The 17,675-nt window shown below is 63.3% G+C and overlaps 1 protein-coding gene across 2 annotated transcripts in view; it reads right to left on the bottom strand.

Annotated features, from left to right (window-relative positions):
* Positions 1 to 14,088, bottom strand: part of CRMP1 (collapsin response mediator protein 1) — a 46,824-nt gene extending 32,736 nt beyond the window's left edge. Inside the window, exon 1 of one of the 2 annotated variants that reach the window (XM_045834031.1) lies at positions 13,702 to 14,088. In XM_045834031.1, coding sequence (XP_045689987.1) covers positions 13,702 to 14,082 — 381 coding nt within the window. In that variant the 5' untranslated portion in view covers positions 14,083 to 14,088. Of the gene's footprint in view, positions 1 to 9,582; positions 9,789 to 13,701 lie in introns of those variants that run through there. The other variant, XM_045834032.1, reaches the window with a different exon arrangement.
* Positions 14,089 to 17,675: the final 3,587 nt, after the last annotated feature.

Genomic DNA, 17,675 nt, shown 5'->3' with positions numbered 1-17,675 from the left:
AAGGAGACGTCAGGGTGGGTCTGGAAGGCCGTTAACCCTCCAAGCCCTACAAGCTGCTGATGGCGAGCTCAGGTGTGCGACTCCAGAATGCAACAGGAGGGGGCGGGGGCGACCCCCGCTGGAGCAGGCACGGCTCCCAGAACGGCTGACCCTGCCGAAAGTTCCAGTCCGGGCGCTTCTGTCCAGATTTTCATTCCCCAGATCTAGACGGGGGAGGCGAGGGTGGGGGTAGGAGTTTATGTTATTGACAAACACCCTAATAATGTGGGCATGCACCTGCTGGTGGACTGCGTGGGTCCCATGCATGTTCCACAACTCTTCCTGCCCTCAAACCACGCCCCCACCTGCTCTGACCAATAGCACGAGAGTGGGCGTGACCACTCCCTTCTGGGCTCACCTCTAACAGGCAGGCAGTTTCAGCTCGGGCTCCCCAGAGCCCAGAGGAGAGAACTGTGAGGCGCTCGCTTCTATCTTCTGCCACAAAGACAGCAGGACCCAAGAAACGGCGCCTCCTTCAGTCTGAGTTCCAGAAGAAGAAAGAAGGAGCACACCTGACCCAGGCCCGGACAGAAGCCTGAAGACAAATCCAGCCAAGCCCCACTAATAGCCCTCTGTCACCCACAGACCTGCAGCCATAAGTCGTATTTGGTGGCAGAAGCCAGAGTTACAGGGTTGTCTGTCGTGGGGCATTACTGCCATCACAGACAGCCGACACACCATCAGGACCCTGGGCCCAAGGTGGCAGCCACCGCGATCCCTGTTCAGGTCTCACACTACCTGATTCCACGACTCAGTCACCACCTCTAACAGCCGGAGCCCCCTGCCTGCCGGGTTCCCCTTCTCACTGCCCACCCCCTGCCCCCGCAGCACACTCCTGGGACTCACACACAGAAAACCAGCCCACTGCCCCTGACGCTGCCCCAGGGACGGCCTGTCAGCCGGAGGCCCTTGGCCACACTTTGCCGGAGAACAGCCCAGAAAAGTCACAACGGGCCCGACACCGAATCTACTCAACACACATCTGCAACCCACTCGCACGGGCAGGGGTCACGGTGGCATCTTCCTCCTTCCTGAATCAGAAACACAGGCAATACCCAAGGGCTGCTGGCCTTTTCTGTGAGCCTGGGTGCGTTCCTACGACAACTGCCGTGACGACAGTGAGACCTCGGCCCCATGGTACCTGGACCTCTACGGGGACCCCAGGAGTGGGCGGGGCCCTTAGGTCACCTGCAGCAGGGGCACCAGCTGCACCTGCCTCTACGTCGACACCCACCTGTGTCTCCTCATCTCCCCTTGTGCAGAGCAATCTGAACAGACACCCAGGGCCTCTGCTGGGCAAATTACATTCCTGAGCGCCCAGTGTCAGCGCTGCCTTACACCAGTGTCCAGTTCCAGTTCTGAGTCCCCCCTTTTTTAAAAAAAAAGATAGTTCTTTTTAAAGATTTTATTTATGTATATATTTGTCTATTTATTTTTAGAGAGAAGGAAAGGGAGGGAGAGAGAGAGAGAAAAAAACATTGATTGATTGGCTCTCAAACATGCCCCAACTGGGGACCAAACCTGCAGCCCAGGCATATGCCCTGACTGGGAATCGAACCGGCCACCTTCAGCTTTGCAGGACAATGCCCACTGAGCCACACTGGCCAGGGTCATTCTTAAATCCCTGTAAGGAGTGGGTATGATGGCTACAAGTGAGAAAACTCAGAGACGTGAAGTCGTTTGCTCAAGGCACACGGCCAGGAGGTGGTGGAGACACACGAGAACCCAGTGCCACTGGGTCCCTACCAAGGGACAGCCCAGTGCCTCCTGGTGTTCCCCTCGCTGCCCCTGCTTAGCACATCTGCGCCTCAGTCCCACCCTCTGCAAAGCGGGGACAAGTGAGAACAGACGCTACGTATCTATTCAGCCGCCTGGCTGCCTTCCCTCCTGCTGGGATTGCTGCAAAAGGCAGGAGGGCGGGTTAAAGGACTCTGGACGTTGCAAAGGGCTGTCCAGAGGTGAGAGGTTAACTGCGCGGCCCATTCACGGAGTAAACAGGGAACATGCCCCCGGGAGCCAGGTGCTTCCACCCCGTTGTCTCACTGGGTCTGCCGGTTAAGGACGGGGTGGGGGCGGGCTGCCTGAGCTCTCATCTGGCCCCCCCTTACTACCCCTGTGGCTCTGGCGAGTCCGCCTCTCTGTGCTCCAGTCTCTCCCCTCGGCAGCGCAGGGGGCCGCTCTGGAAGTTAAATGAGTTAGCACGTGGACCGCTCCCGGGGCAGCCCTGACCCTTTAGTGTCCCTGCAACCTGGGGGGCAGGTGGCCTCCAAACACCACTGCCACCTTCAACGTCTCCCTGACCTCTCACACCCCAGACAAGCCCCTCCCCCCACAGGACAGCCAGTGACCTTTCTGACACACACACACCCCACAGGTCAGGCCTCTCCTGAAACCCGCCCGCACCCTCCAGCTCATCCTCATATGCGGGACCAAGTACAATCTCTCGGCCCTTCCAGGCCGGGCTGCTCCCCTCCCCTGGGCTGGTGCCACCGAATCCGACTGCTGGCTCCCTAAATGAATCTGACTGCTGGCTCCCTAAACCGCACTTCCCAGCCCCGGGGCCTTCCCAGGCCTTCCGGTGGTTGCCCGGACGACCTGCCACACCCGCTGAGCCCCCTGCTTTCCAGCCCACCCTCTCAGGCACAGTGTCTCGGCTCTGGGAACTTGCTGCTGCCCCCTGGAGCCCCCACAGCAGGAGGCTGGCACCCCCGGGGTGGGGGGGAGCACTGCATCCCGACTTCATGAGGCTTCGTCTGCCAGCTCGTTTTTCCCGAGACCGTGAGGCCCTTCCCACCAGCGACGCCGCCTCAGCCCCACAGGGCAGCCCCCCAGCCGGGTGGCTGTGCCACACGCCCAGCCGCCGTGAGCCTCGGTTTCCTCGCCTGTCAGCGCAGCTAACGAAAGCACCGACCTCGCAGGGTTCATTAAGATAATGTAAAAGCTTCTGATACACTGAACTGGTGTTCGGGGCCTACAAAACCCAAGGTTTGGTGCCGTGTGTCTGTGTCTGGAAGTTTCCGTTGCTTCCACCAGCTGCAACATTTTTACATCAGTTTAAAAGGTGCCCAGGATTTCATTTGGGTTTCATTTGGGTCCATTTTGTCCCGCATGCCCAGAAACCAAGGATGTGGGGGAAAAAAAAGGAAAAGAAAAATAATGGGAAAAAAAGTCCAAACACTGTACCTGGAAGCTGTGCTAGACAAGGAATAAAGAACCGGGGCCGTTTTGCCAAAGAGGAGGCCCCAGGTCACGGGGAATGTCTTCCGGGGCCTCTGGAAACACCGGCGGGGAAGAGGAAGGAACCCGTGGGAACCCGAGGGCAGAGGGGGGGCAAAGGGCACACTCTGCAGAAGGGTTTTCCAGCAGCCAGGCTCCGAGACAAAGGCAGCCCGCGGTGTGTAAAGTGGTGACCTCCCCGTCACTGGAGGGATGCACAAGGGTTTGGAACTGGAATTCCCACACAAGAGGGGAGACTGGAACGGAGTGGGAGCAAAGGACACTTTTCTGCTTCCTTAAATGCACAGATAGAAAGAAATATGTAATTTAAACATTTCCTTCCAACTTCGAGGGTGCATAAATCGCGTATTTGCTGAGACCTGAAGGGCTACAAACACGGTGTGATGAGAAGTACCGCAGCACAGTTTGGGGGCAAACCCGAAGTCTCCCCCAAACAGCCATCTGCGTGCTCCATGCATGCATCTCCGCAGCAGGTCCGCTGAGTCCGCCGTGGACTGGACTCCCAGTCCTGGCGCCGGGCAGTTACTCGGCGAAGGTCCCGGGGAGACGCGCTCGGCAATGGTGCAACCGCACGGGAGACTCTCACTGTAGAAGCTCACTTCTCGGGGTGAAGGCAGAGACGCCCATAAATAAATCAGACCCACCCTACTCCCACGGCCCAAGCAGCACCAGGAGGCTCTGTGTCAGCTCGGAAAACCCCCCACGCCGCCCTCCTCTCCTCCTGGGTGGAAACCACCCACACGCTGAGTTTATGGGAAGCACGTTTGTTAGGGCAGTCAGACTCGGGAGTGACTGGAACCCCAGTGAGCGGAGGAGCAGTGGGCCATCCGGGTCTTCATTCACCCACTCGGCCCGTGTGGAGGAGTCCCTGCTATGAGCCAAGCGTGCGCCTGGGGACACGCCACGGAGAACCAGACATCGCCCGGCCCTCCAAGCGCTCCCAGTCAAGTGCACACGCCAAAGGTGACGAAGTGGGGGCACGCCCAGCTCCAGCTCCAGGAGGGGACAGGCATGGCTCCTACCAGGGCAAAGGGCGTGAGCCTGGTCGGGGAGAACCTTCCAGGGGCCTGGGGCCCAGGCCGAGGGCAGGACCGGGGGCTGCACCCTCCCATGCCTGCAGCCAGCAACCCCTCCCGTCAGCCACGTATTGTCCAGACCGGCCACTCCATGAAGCATCCCAGACCCCACGCCGTGTCCCGAGCCACCAGTGCCCATTCAGAGTCGTCACATCTCGGAGCAAAGGTACCGCCTGGTCGTTGCCTCTCTCTAGGGCGGTGCAACCTCAACCTTTCTCCGACAGGACGTGCTCACAGAGAGAGCCAGCCCCGCCCCTTATTCACGCTCCCACCTCCTGAGGTTGCAGCGGCCCCGTGGTCGCCTGCAGTCGGAAAGTCTTAAACCGAGACGCTTAGAAATAAGCAATTCATAAGTTTTAAATCGTGCGCCCTTCCAAGTAGCGGGATGCTATCCCACTGCACCCCACCTGGGATGCAAACTGTCCCTGCCCAGTGTCTCCACACCACACACACCACCCACCGCTAGTCACTAGGTGGCTGTCTCCGTTATCAGCTGTGGTGTCTCCGTGCTTGTGTTCAAGTCACGCTTATTTCACTGAACAGCGGCCCCGGAGCACGAGAGTAGTGACGCTGGCGACTTGGACACGGCAGAGAGAAACCGTGAGCATGTGCGCACGCGTGTGCGGGGTAAAACGCAGGACCCCCAGGGCCCAGCACTGCCGAGGCTTTGGGCCTCTCTGCAGGAGGTCCTGGGGCCCGCGCCCTGCAGGCGAGGGGGCGACTGTGCTGCAAAAGTCTGCAGCTTTCTTAAAGGGACCGAAGACCTGCAACACCACCCAATAAGCCAGCGATTGTCACCACGCCAGCCCCACTACCGTGTGACTGCGTCTGGCCCCAGGGGCCTTTACTAAAAGCTCCCCGGCGGCACCTGCTTGCTCTTCAGCACCACGGCGCTGTCCACGGCCCTGACTCGTCTGCGCCCAGGCAGCCAGGTGCACTGACACGCCCTTCCCACGGGCTGTCTTTCACTCACACACACACAAAAACAGACTCCACTGGACACCATTCTGCTTGGGAGCGCTCAGGGCTCCAGCTCACAGATGTTACTAGAACGATTTCTGGAGGTGGTTGTGGCCAACACTTTAAAATGCGGATCAAAATTTAGCAGTGCGCCTGCTGGGGATTTTTTTTTCTTCAACACCCCACTGTGCTCGCAGCACGGGGGCCGGCTGGTGATGACCGTCTTGCATTTTCCCGTCTTCTCGTGCCCGGGTCCCTAACCTCCGGGTCTGGCCCGGGCCTGCACCCCCACCCCATCTGACTCCACTGCGCCTGGCAGATCACAGAAGACGCCGCAGCTCCTCGGGGTACGAAGGCGGGGGAATACGGGGGACAGGCACAGACAGACAGGCCGAGCGCCCCCCTCGGAAGCGTGACAGGCGCTCACGGTGTTCACACGTGTGCCCGTCGGTGTAACGACTTCCCTCGGACGTGACTCTTACTGATCTGTCTTCCCCGCTCACCTCTGCTCTCTGGTGTCAACGCACCCCCACCCACACACACACTTACACACCGTACAGCCACACGTATACACTCAGACACTCAACTATACAAACACCTGCACACACTGAAGCGCATTTTAACACACACACACACACAGATTTCAACTCAGAAAGCGATTTTCTCAGCAGGCGGGCCAGCCCACCTGCCCTCCCTGCGCGACTCTGAGCTCTTCGCTCCCCCACGGGACACGGCAAGAACCTTTCTGTGCCCCTGAGTCTCTGCGAGCCTCAGTTTACCTTTCAGAAAACGAGAACAGTGCGTCCAGGCTGCCTCCCAGGGCCACCCTGGGAACCCACCAAGCGAGAGGCTGCGGAATCCCTGCTCCATGCCAGAACGCTCTGCAACATCGCCCGTGGTCGGTCCTCATGCAGTTTTCGTTTGTCATCATCATAATTCTCTGCCACCGCGCAGACACTCCTGTCCCCCAGCCAACAACCGGGCAGCCTCGCCTGGGGCGGCTCCGTGGGGCCAGGAGCGTCCGCAGGGCCAGGAGGCCATGAGCCTTTGTTCGCCCAGAGCCACGCCCAGAATGCGACCCGCTTAACCGCAGCGCTGGGCACCAGAAACGGCCCTTGCTAGCGACTCCCCAGCCAGGCCATTAATTTTTTAAAAAGCCACACGTGAAACAGAACCTGATAAATATTTTAAGCAGACCTTGGAGGTTGATGCTCAGAGCTTCTGCTTTTCCCTCCCTTCTGGCAGGCTGCCGCGCCATCTCAGAAACGGGCCGCGGTGGGAAAGGGAGAGAAGGCGCCAGGATCGGGGTGCACACGAGCAGAGTGCCTGGCCATGCAGCTGCCGCCCCCCCCCCCCGTCTGTGTCCACACTGCGCCCCGCCTGGGCGTCCCCTGTCCTCCTCTGTCCAAGTGTCCACTGTCCCATCTCCAAACGCTCCGGCAGAGCTGGGACCTTGTCCCCGGTGTTCAGACGAGAAGGCTGAGGCTCGGGGGGCCCAGAGTGGCCCCACACCCCGCAGGCGGGCCTTGAGGATGCAGCTCAGCCTCGAGTCTTGGTCCCGTTTCGAGCCCCTGGCTGCCGACACCACAGACACCACAGCCGTCTCCGGCGTCTGCTCTCACTGCACGAGAGGCTGTGCTTGGAAGCACAGGCTGGGCTCCCACAGGCTGGCTTTCCTGCCGTTTCCCCAACAGGCTGGGACCCCTCCTCCCTGCTTCCGTCCCCACCCCTCAGGTGTCCCTGCTGTGTCTCCTCCGGCCTCCTGTGCACCTCCTACAACATTTCCCACCCTTTGTTGTGGTTTCGGGCTGAAATCTCGGTCTCGGCTGCACCCTGGGAAGCTGAGGTCAAGGCCACGCCCTTGCCGCCTTCCCTGACACTCAGCACCTGCCCGACACAGACCTTGCATGTGTGGCTTTAGTCACAACCACTCACCAAATGCGAGCTGCCCACCAGAGGAAGGGGGCCGCATCTGGAAAGCGCAAGCCTCGCCCACCCACTTAGTGGTGCTGTTGCACCCAACACAGCACGTACACCGTGGGCAACAGGTCCCGAGGAGCAGAGGGTCCTGGGCAGGAGCCCCAGCCAGGGCCATCCTCTCTGCTTTGAGGTTTGTCCTTGGAACTGCAGGCCTTTCTGGCTGGGCTGGGCCACGAGGGCCAGTGAAGCACAAATGCCTCGTCCAGGGCCCCTGCCGCGGGAGGCAACGTGCCCGCCAGCACCTCTTCTCCCCGGGCTACTGACGCTGCGGGACCCCCTCGTCGGGACTCCCCTTTGCACACAGGCCGACCACCGCTTGCACAAAGGACTAAAGCGGCAGGGCCAGCCAGCAGTTCCGAAGCCCTACTGTGTGCCCAGCACCCACTGAGCGCTCGGCCAGGGTCTTCACGGACGCCCCAGGGTCCTGCGAAGTGGCCAGGGTTACGCCCACTTTGGTGTCAGGGTGTGAAGGCCCAGAGAGGCCACAGAGTGGAGACGCCCACCCAGATCACCAGAGACCCAAGGGTGGCCTGTCCGGGTCCACTCCAGGGGGTCGCAGTGGGACGGCGGGAGACCACCACTGCCTCGCAGACTGGGACCCAGACAGAGGAGCGCCACTCCCCCAGGCCTGCCTTGGAGACCTTCTCTCTCAACTTCCTTCTCAGACACGGGGGGTCTTGCGAGGGGCACAGACCTGCCACGGGCCACAGCCACAAGGGCACCCAGGGTTCCTAACTTATCAGTCACTGTGCCCCCCCCAACCCCGTCCCATCACCTGCCTCAGTTCCCCAGGGGGCTAGGGTTGGGAAGTCCCAAGAAAAGGACCCGCCCATTCGAACGTCCCAGACTTTGCTGCCACTTGGCCGGCGGAGCCCGCAGCAGGCACCCCCCCACCCCCCACCCTCGTCGACCCCCAGCCAGCTGCACTGTGAGGGCGACGGTCTCCAACACCGCCCTGTCTCAGAGGGCAGGGGTGAAGGACGGGTCAGGGGTCATCCCCCCCTCAGGAGCCACACCTCTGGAGGGGAACTGGGCACAGCTCTGCTGGCAAGACCCGACACTGGGCCCAGGAGGGAATTCCTTCGGGAGCGTTCAGCCCGGAGTCGGGCAGAATGTGGGGCAGGGCTGGGCGGGCAGGAGGCCCGTTCCCTGCCAGCCTTCCTCTCCCCTGCGTCCCCAGCCCGTGCTGTGGCCTCCGGGAGCTTCATGAGAATGACGCCTCCCTCAAAGGACCTCTTGAGAGGGTTCGGTAAAACAAGGTTTGCAGCACGCTGGGCTGGGCAGGCGAGTGGGAAGAGCCAGCTTCCCCTCCTATCCACGGCTGCCCTCTGGCAGGTGTCTGGGGGCCGCCCCTGGCCCAGGATTCTGGGTAAATGAGGACGCTGGGCCCCCCTGTCCGCAGGCAGGCCTCGGGTGGGGCGTCACCCTGGAGCGCTCCATCCTGCCCAGAGTCCCACCCCCCACCCAGCACCTGGCTGCTCTGGCGCCTGCTGCCGGAGCCCCAGGGGCCCACAGCCCTCAGGATCCATTTGGTGCCACCGTGGTGCCAGGCAGGCCACGGGGTCGCCGCCAGGTTTCTCCTGAGACCAGGCCCTCAGCTCCCCACCCAGAGACAAAGCGTGGAGAGGAGGGATTCTTTGTTTCCGGCCACACCCTGGGACCCGGCGACAGCTCAGCCCCCTCTTCCATCCGGGGCCGCAGTGTTAACCCTTCCGGGGCCGCGCCTCCCCCCCCTACGCAGGTGAGAGTGTTTTTAGCAGCGGTGAGGGATGGGCGGGGCCGCCCATCATGGCGCGGTCTCCGGTCCGGACTGCCACCCGGACAGTATGGGCAGAGAGTGGGAGCGGGCGGCTCATCGCTTTCCTCTCTGTCACGGAAGAAACTCGGTGGGTGGCGAGGTGCCAGCACGGGAGGCCGCCACGGGCGTGAGGCTGGGCTCCAGGGCAGGGGGAGGGGGTCCGGACCCGCGCCCCTCCCTCCCTCTTTTGTTCGGCTCCGCATCCTCCAGGCCACGCCAGCCTCTAGCTGCTGGCACATCCCCTGGGGGGGGAGGGGGCGGCAAGCCCAGGGACCAGAGGCTCCAGCCCCGCCCCATCATGCGGGGCTCCCCCCCCTCTCAATTGTCCCCAGAGGCTGGGGGAGGGGGGCCGCAATTCGAGACCAGCCCCGCCCCGCCCGCTGCGCCGCGGAAAGCCTCGGGGGGCGCCCCTGCCTTCCCAGGGGGATCCCAACCCTGGCGGTGACCACCCCCACCCCACAAAGGACGGGGGGGCGGGGCGGCCAGACTCACGGTGATGTGCGGGATGCTCTTCTTGCCCTGGTAAGACATGGCCCCTCTGGCGCCCTCAGCCCGCGGGTGGACCGGGGGGCTGCCTTTCGCTCCGCCGGGCTCTCTCTAGGTCCCGCTCCCGGGGGGCGCGGGGACGAAGCGCAGGAGGAAGAAAGAGAGGGACACAGGCTCGGCGCCCGGGGCTGCGACGCGCCCACCGCCCCGGCTCTCGGCCGCCGCCGCCGCTCCGGCTGCCAGCACCGCCCGGCTCCGCCAGGGAAGGGGGCGGGAGGAGGAGGGCGCGCGCGGGCGGGAGGAGGGCGCGGCAGACAGACAGCTCCTCCCGGCGGCGGCGCCGCGGCCCAGCCCGATCCGCCCCTCTCGGCTGGAACCAGGAAGCGCTTCCCTTCCGACTCCGACTCCGACTCCGGCCGCTCTGCCCCCGCCTCCCCTCCCCCAGCACACGCCCTTGGCTGCGCCCCGGCCTAGCTCTGGCTCTCGCTCTCGCTCTGCGGAAGGGCTGGTCGGCAGGTGCTTTTAAAAGCCAGAAACAGCCTTGCGATGCAAAGGCAGAGGCTGCGGGCAGCACCGCCGCCGCAGCTTCTTGGGGGCGGCGGGGGAGGGGGGACGGGGGCGAGTGCCCAGGACCCGCCCAAGCTGCTGGAGCCTTCCAGGCCCGCCAGGACCGGGCTCAGAGACGGCCCCCTCCCGCCTCTCCTACCAGATTCCCTTTGTCCGCACGCCACTCCCGGAATAGACCGAGCGCTTTCGTTCCCATCCCCAACGCCCAGCCTTCCTCCAAGCTGTTCCCGCTGCCTGACACCCCACCCCAGACAAAAGCCTGGCCATTCTCTCAGACTCATCTCCAGTGGCTTCTCGGCAAAGCTCTTCCCAGTCGCCCTCCCCGTGCCCCCGTCACCGGGCCAGCCCCCTGAGGTCTCAGCAGGAGCCTCCCTCGGGGGAGGAGGGGGTTGGAGAGGGAGTGTAGCAGACACCCGAGAGACAAGGTCCTGATTAATGGCTGACCTGCTGTGCCCGGCTGAGCTGAGTCTCCAATGCCAGGCCACCAGGCCACCACTGCAGCCTTGCCTAGCACACCGTGACAGCTCGGAGGGCCAGACCGTGGGCACCGAGGCCCCCACACCTGCTGGAACAGGCTGGGAGGCAGGAGGAATGGGACATGCGGACTGTCAGTGGAAAGTGGACCCTAGCCCGGGCACCCAGGCAGCCGCGACCCAGAATCGCTCCCAGGAGAGGTGGGCAGGAGGCCAGGGCATAGCCTGATAAATTTAATGACAAGGGAGGAAAACAGAGGTAAGCAGACAAAAAGGGGGGGCCCAGCAAGCCCCCAAATCTCCGGGCAGAATAAAACGCTAACCTCTGCAGCTTGCTCCGCGCCTGGAAACCCCTGACCTGCAGGGGCGGCAGAAAGACCCATCTTTTCCACTTCCACGTCTGCACCTCCCAGAGGGGGGAGGGCGTGCTCCACGGGATACAGCGCCCCACGGCCACGCAGGCTGGGGGCGCCGGAAGCCCTTACTTGCCCCACCAGCCGGAGGCCGGCCCTCCAGTCCAGGACAGGAGGCCAGCGAGGCCTGGGCCTTGGCATGGAGGTGGGGTTGTCGGTTCACAAAAAACAAGCAGTGTAGCACTACAGGGACACTGGGTCACACTTTTCCCATCTTTCGGGTAGGGAACTGAGGCTGTTGCAGAGGTGACATATCTCCGGTGCAAAGAGCCAGGTCCCTGAACCCCTGGTCTAAGGCTTGCTCCCTCACCTCTGCTCTGAGCTGGGTCCTAAATCCTCGCTGGTGACTGGAGATTGCAAGTGAGGACCCCCCCCACCACCACCACACACACACCCCTACATCCCCACTCAGTGTTCCCTGCACCAGGGCCTCCGCAGGGGTCGGTCTGGGCAGGAGAGTGCCAGGACGCGGGACCAGGCCACGTGTGTGACGAGGGAGGGGCCCCGGCCGGCGACTGGCCAAACAGACAGCTGCTCCCAAGCAGACTTCCCGGGTACAAAGCCCCCGCAAGCTCCGCTCAGCCTTGAGCCTCGGAAAACGCTGCGCGGGCGCCGCAGAAACCCCTCCTCCTCACCCCCCCCTACCCCGCCCCCTCCGCCCAGGGAAGAGCTCTAAGGGCGGACTGAGAGCGCGCACGCTCCGCAAAGCGCAGGAGCTCCAGGCCTGCCCCCGAGCCAGAGCGGAGCCCCGTGGCTGCTGGGTCCACGGAAAGTAAAAGGCTCCCCGCAGGGCGGCGGCGAGGCCCGCCGCGGCTCCCCAGCCCGGAACCGGGACTGCTTCCGGAGCCCTCTGCGCGCCTGGGGCGCCGCCTTTTGTCCTGTGGCGGAGGAGCCGCGGAGAAAGGGGAGAGAGGGCGAGGCGTGAGTGGGGGCGGGGGAAGGGAGAGGCTGCCGCGGGTTAAAACTGCCCGCGGCTCCGGCCGGGACTCGCTTCCAGACGGCCCCCCTCCCCCTCTGCACAAAGCACCTTCCCCGCCCTGGTACTCCGTCCGCCGCGCCTTGCCGGGGACCTGGAGGAAACATCACCCCTATTTCACCTACGGAGAAGCCGAGGCTCGGGAGGGCCAAGTGCCAGGTTGGAAACCAGGGTTCACCCGGTGTTGACCCCCGCTTCTCAGGCCGTGGCCCTGAATCCCACTCGAGACCGGCCACCAGAGAAGCGAGGTGTCGCGGGGAGAAAAAGAGGTGGTAGGAAAAAAAGGAGGCGGGACTCTTTCGATATCACCTCACCCGGCCCCCACGCCGCGGCACCCTCCCAATGTAGAGCTCCCCTTCGTGGGCCGTGGGTTCAGGACCACGGACAGTTCCCGAGTCCTGGGAACAGAAGGTCTCAGGCAGAGGAGGATTGGAGGGCAGGAGACTCGCCTGTCTCCCCCTAGCAGCCACATGCCTGTCTACCCCTTCTCCTCCAGGAAGCCCCCCCAGATTTCTGTCCTAATGAAACGCTGCCACCCCCTGGCTGGCCCCCTGAGTGCCTCCCGCAGCATTCAAGGGGAGATGGGTTAATAAAATGATGATGAGACTACAACTCAACAACCAACGCTTACTGGATGCTCACTACCTATTTAGTTCTCACAGTGAACCTGGCCTGGGGTGGGGGTGGGGCGCTGGGCCAGGACCCTCCGCACCTGCCAGCAGTCTGGGACCCCCGAGTTGCTCAGACAGCCACTTCTGGGCTGTGCCTACAGCACGCCCAACCCTGGGTGTTCCAACTCCCATTTTCCAGACACCTGACCCTCACCCTCACTCGGCTATCCCAAAGCTGTGCCGTCCACCCATCTATGTTCCCCCGGTTCCCTAGCGACCTCCAGCTCAAGGAAGAAGGCCATAGAGCCCGGGGTCTGGCCTTCCTTCATTCTGGTGCTTTCCCACTGTGGGGGGAGGGGGCCTCGAAGACGAGGAGGCTACTGACCCGGGTTCAAATCCCCACTCTGCCTCCGGCTCGCTCTGGAGCGCACTGACGCGAGCACCCTGGTGACGTGCTGTGGGACTCCGGTAGGCCGCCCCTGAAGATGCCGGCGCCGGGGGTTCGTGGCGTCCGGTTCTGCCTACCTCTTTAGCCAAATCCTTCCCGCGGGACGCACGAGGCGTGGGGCTTCTTCCAGTTTTACACTGTGTGACTACGGACACACCACTGAGCCTACCCCACAGCCTGGCACGTAGTAGGTGCTCTACAGTTACTAGTGAGTGAGTGCATAAATAAACGGACTACTGTGGGACGGCGCTGCCCTTACCATACAGCGGAGAATGAGGAAACCTGGGTTAAATTCACCCCAAAGGTCTCCGCGTTTTAAGGGTCCATGTGGCAGCTTAGCCAACTTACTTCCCCTCCCAGAACCCAGCTCTTTTTGCAAAAGAGGAGGGGGCCTGGGTCTCGAAAGACCCTTTGCGGTCTCACGGACTATGCTGGCCACTCCTGACCCAGCCGCACAATCTCTCTGAACCTCCCGTACGCGGGAGTGGGGGTGGGGGAGGGGCCTTCCGTAGCTCTCCCCAGCACGGTGGCGGCTGCCCTAGCACCCAGGCCTCGGCACTGCCCTCGGGCGACCCGGCTGTCAGCAGCCCCGAGGGCCCCGCCCCCTCCGTCCGGCCCACGCGAGCCCCGAGGGTACCTGGCCATTGTCCCGGCCGAGTGGCAGGTCGCGGGGCGCAGGGCAGCGGATGCGCAGCGCGGGCGGCCGCTCGTCGCGCTCGCCTGGCGAGCTGACCACGGAGCCCGAGGGCTCGCTCACGTCGCTGGCGGTGTCCTCGCTGCCGCCGGGTGCCGGCAGGCCGACGGCGTCCAGCCGGCCGGCACTGCGCGGCGTGCGCGCCGAGCCGCGGCGGCCCACGCTGTACGCGTCGAAGTCGATGGTCTTGTTCTCGTAGGCGCCCTCCACCGCGGCGAACATGCCGCCGTACTTCTGGCGCGGGGTCTGCGCCGCGCTGCCCGGCCGCGCCAGGTACACGGGCAGGTCGTCCTCCGTGTTCCACGCGCGCCGCCGGTCCGCCATACCGGTCCGAGACCGGCCGCCCGCCCGCGGCCCTCGCCGCCGCCGTGCGCCGTGCTCCGCGCTGGGTGCGGGCCCGCGGCGGCCCAGGCGCGACTGCGGCCCGGGGCGGGGCGGGGTGGGGCGGGGCGGGCGCGCGGAGGGGCGGGGCCGGGGCGGGGCCTCCGGGCGGCTGGCGGCGAGAGCAACGGCCGGCTACAAAGGACCGAGAGGCGGGGACCGCGGCGCGGGCGGGGGCGCGGGCGGCGGCGGGGGCGGGGGACGGTGACGTACCCAAGCCGCAGCGCCGAGGGCGGGCAGCCGAACCGCAGTACCCTCGCCGCACCCCCACTCCCCGCCCCCAGGCCGAGCGCAGGGCTCGCGCAGAGCCAGGGGTGGGGGCCGCGTGCGTGCACACACGCTCAGGAGTCACACGCAGGTCGGTACTAGCACACCAGACAATTACGCCACACAAACACGTGAAAGATGCACAAACATACTAGCACATATTCTGAATCTATTACACACACACACACACACACACCCCAGAAAATCTCAGCCGCCCTCCCCCGCATACACGGCTCACACCGCGATTTACTGCCCAGCCAGAGACACGCTCGCACGCGGGGCATGGCCTTCATTCACCCAACGCCGGTATAGGGGACGAGCCCTGGCGCCCGGCACGTTCTAGGTGCCAGGGACAGCACGGTGAACAAAACAAACCGTTGAGAGGAGGAACACACACACACACACAGTATGTAGCAGGAAGGAGGGGACAGCCAGCAAGGCGAGAGACACCCGCTAGGACCACACCACTCGGACAAGAGAAGCACACTCGTGCACGAGGACCAGCGACTCACACGTGTCTGTGAGGTCCCTCCTGCAACACCCACACCACAAGGGGGTTTTCACACACACCCACATACACCCAACAGGACGCCCACACACACATCCACACCAGAAATAAGGGAAGTGGGGATTTAAATAGAAACACCCCAGAAAAAGACACTAGAGGTAGGTCACCCCCCCCCCACACACACACACACAGTCTTGTCAGTCACCCGGACGGACAGACAGTCCCCACACCAGGGCTCACGGCTCACGGCCCCCCTACAGCCCACCCTTGCTGAGCCAGGAGCCTGCAGGGGGGGCTGCGCATCCTCTGCCCAGGGCCAGGGAGGAGGGCCTGGGGGCCTGGGGGATCTCTGCTGGGGCTCCTTGAACCCCCTGTCCAAGGCCTGGGGCAGTGCTCGTCCCCTAGACACGGCCCCGGTTTCCCGTGGCTGTGACCAGGCAGAGGGGCCTAAGAGTCTCTGGGGAACCCGTGGCCCCAGCTGCTCTTCCTGGACGAGCGGAACCACCAGCTGCGAACCCCCTCCACAGTGAGTCCAGACGCAGCATCTGCACTGGCGGGGACCAAGGCCAAGAGCATGGGTCCCTCCTGGCTCTGTGCCACCCCCGTGCCTGCCGGCCCCAACCGGCCTCTCCCTGCTGGGTGCTGTTCCTTCAGCACCCGTCCTCCCAGCCTCTGGGAGTCCCAGACGGACGGCGGATTCGGGTCCTCCTTGTGACTGGGGCCTGCGGGTGAAGAATCCAGGGATACGGTCCCCAAGGCCTCAGCTGACACCCGTCCGCCTGTGCTCGGCGTTCTTTAACCCCAGAGCGGGCCGGTCTGCGGCGCCAGTAGGTGTGCCCGCCTCCCCGCTGAGCAGGCGAGGAACCAGGAGGAGAGGTTTCACGGCGCGCAGCCGGGCCGCGGCGCAGCGGGCACTTAGCACCTCTCCGCGCTCCAGAAAGTAGTGCCGGGAGCACGCAGATGCATGGTCATGGGAAGTCCCTGCCTGCAGGAAGGGTCTGTTGTTCCAGTAGGAGAGAGAGCGCTGAACACGAGTTAGAGCGGAGAACGTCGCGACCACCACACCACCTGGGTCCGCTCTCTCCTACTCACCCGCCCCCGTCCTGGGCTCTGCCTTTTGTCCCTGGGCACCCACCCAGATCTGTCACAGGAGGTCCTCTTGAGGTCAGCAGAACTCCAGGTTGCCTGGCCAGTGTTCGCTTTTTTTGTCAATCCCACCCAAGGACATGTTCCCTGATTTTAGAGAGAGAGAGGAAGCGGCAGAGAGAGAGAGAGAGACATCAAGTAGTTGCCTCCTGTATGCAACCCAACTAGGGATCAAACCTGCAGCCTCGGTATGTGCCCTGACCTGGGGTTGAACCTGCAACCTTTGGGTACCCAAGACCATGCTCTGACCAGCTCCTGAGCCACCCGGCCAGGGCACAGCGCAAGGGTTTTCAACTTTTCAGGGAAAACTTCCGTCCTGTGGACTACCGTTGCCGGCACACTTCAGGCAAGGCGATTTCATGTTGAAGACCGCATGGAAACTTCCAGAGCTCCACAGACATTCATAGTGACTAAGTGCATGGGAATATCGGAGAATCCAAGAACCCAAGTTTGACAGAGTTTTGGGGCTCATTCTGTAGGCCTGAATCTGCTCTCAGCATCTTGAGGGGAGTGTCTCTCGCACTTGGTTTAAATACCACTGGTGACGGAGACCTCACTACTTTGCAAGAAAACCCTTCCCATTGTGAGAAAGGGCTTGGCGGTTGTCAAGACAGGAGGGAGTGACGCAAGGAAGGAGGAAGGGGAGAGCGGCCTTCGGCAGGAGCAGGAAAGGACACTGGTCCCCACCCGCGGAGAGCCCTCTGTAGGCTGCGGACATCACCAGCACTTCACATACAGTAACTCCCATTAGCCTCGCAGCAGCCTTGAAGGCGGGTGTCATTTAGCCCATTGTACAGATGAGAAAACTGAGGCTCAGGGAAAGGCAATTTGCCTAGGGTCACGGCTGGTAAGTGACGCCACCTAGGGATTAAAGCAGTGGCGTGGCCCCAGAGCGGCCCTTGAACCTGTGTCCCTCAGCCTCCCCCAAGAAGCCTGCCCGGAGAAGTCCCACTGGGAGAAAGGAGACACAGGAATGAACCGGTGTTGTCGGGAGAGTCTAGATTTCTGAGTTAGAATCCTGTCCTCCACGCGACGTCGGGCAACTAGCCACGGGGCGTTCACCCAGCATGCACCGGGGGCGCCCGCCGTGTGTCTGGATGCTGTGAGTCCTCCCCACGCCTCTCTTCGCCCTCGGGGGGCTCTGTACACAGCATTCACTTCTACACGTCACACCCTGCTTCCGGGAGCCTGCGTGGCACCTCCGCTTCCAGAGGGCAGAGGATGACAAGCCTCACGCACGCCACTCAGGTGGCCGCAGGGAGCGACCACGCACGTCCCCAGGTTGGTCTGAGTCCTTCGCACGACATCTGGAGGCCAGTAACCCCAGGGCAGCAGCGGCAGGAGCCAGGAAACAGAGCGTGGGGAGAACATGGGAAACAGTGGCCCCGCAGGCAGGGAGCCCGAGGGGAGCAGCCTCCTCCAGCAGAGGCTACAGAGGAAAGCACCGGGACACCTGCATGAAGGCCACTCGGCCGGAGGATGGTTGTGACCTTCCCCACCCTGTCCCCCGGGCAAGAGTGCTCGTGAGTGAACTGAGCCATGACCTTTGGTGAAGGACAGGCGAGAGGCTCTGCGGTCAGGCCACGGACCTGTCCCACGTGATGGCAGGGAACGG

The sequence above is a fragment of the Phyllostomus hastatus genome, unplaced genomic scaffold (assembly GCF_019186645.2).
Source record: "Phyllostomus hastatus isolate PE091 unplaced genomic scaffold, TTU_PhHast_1.1 phas_contig_196, whole genome shotgun sequence".
Taxonomy (NCBI): Eukaryota; Metazoa; Chordata; class Mammalia; order Chiroptera; family Phyllostomidae; genus Phyllostomus; species Phyllostomus hastatus.
Note: the sequence above shows the minus strand (reverse complement) of the source record. Positions and strands in the feature narration are given on the sequence as shown.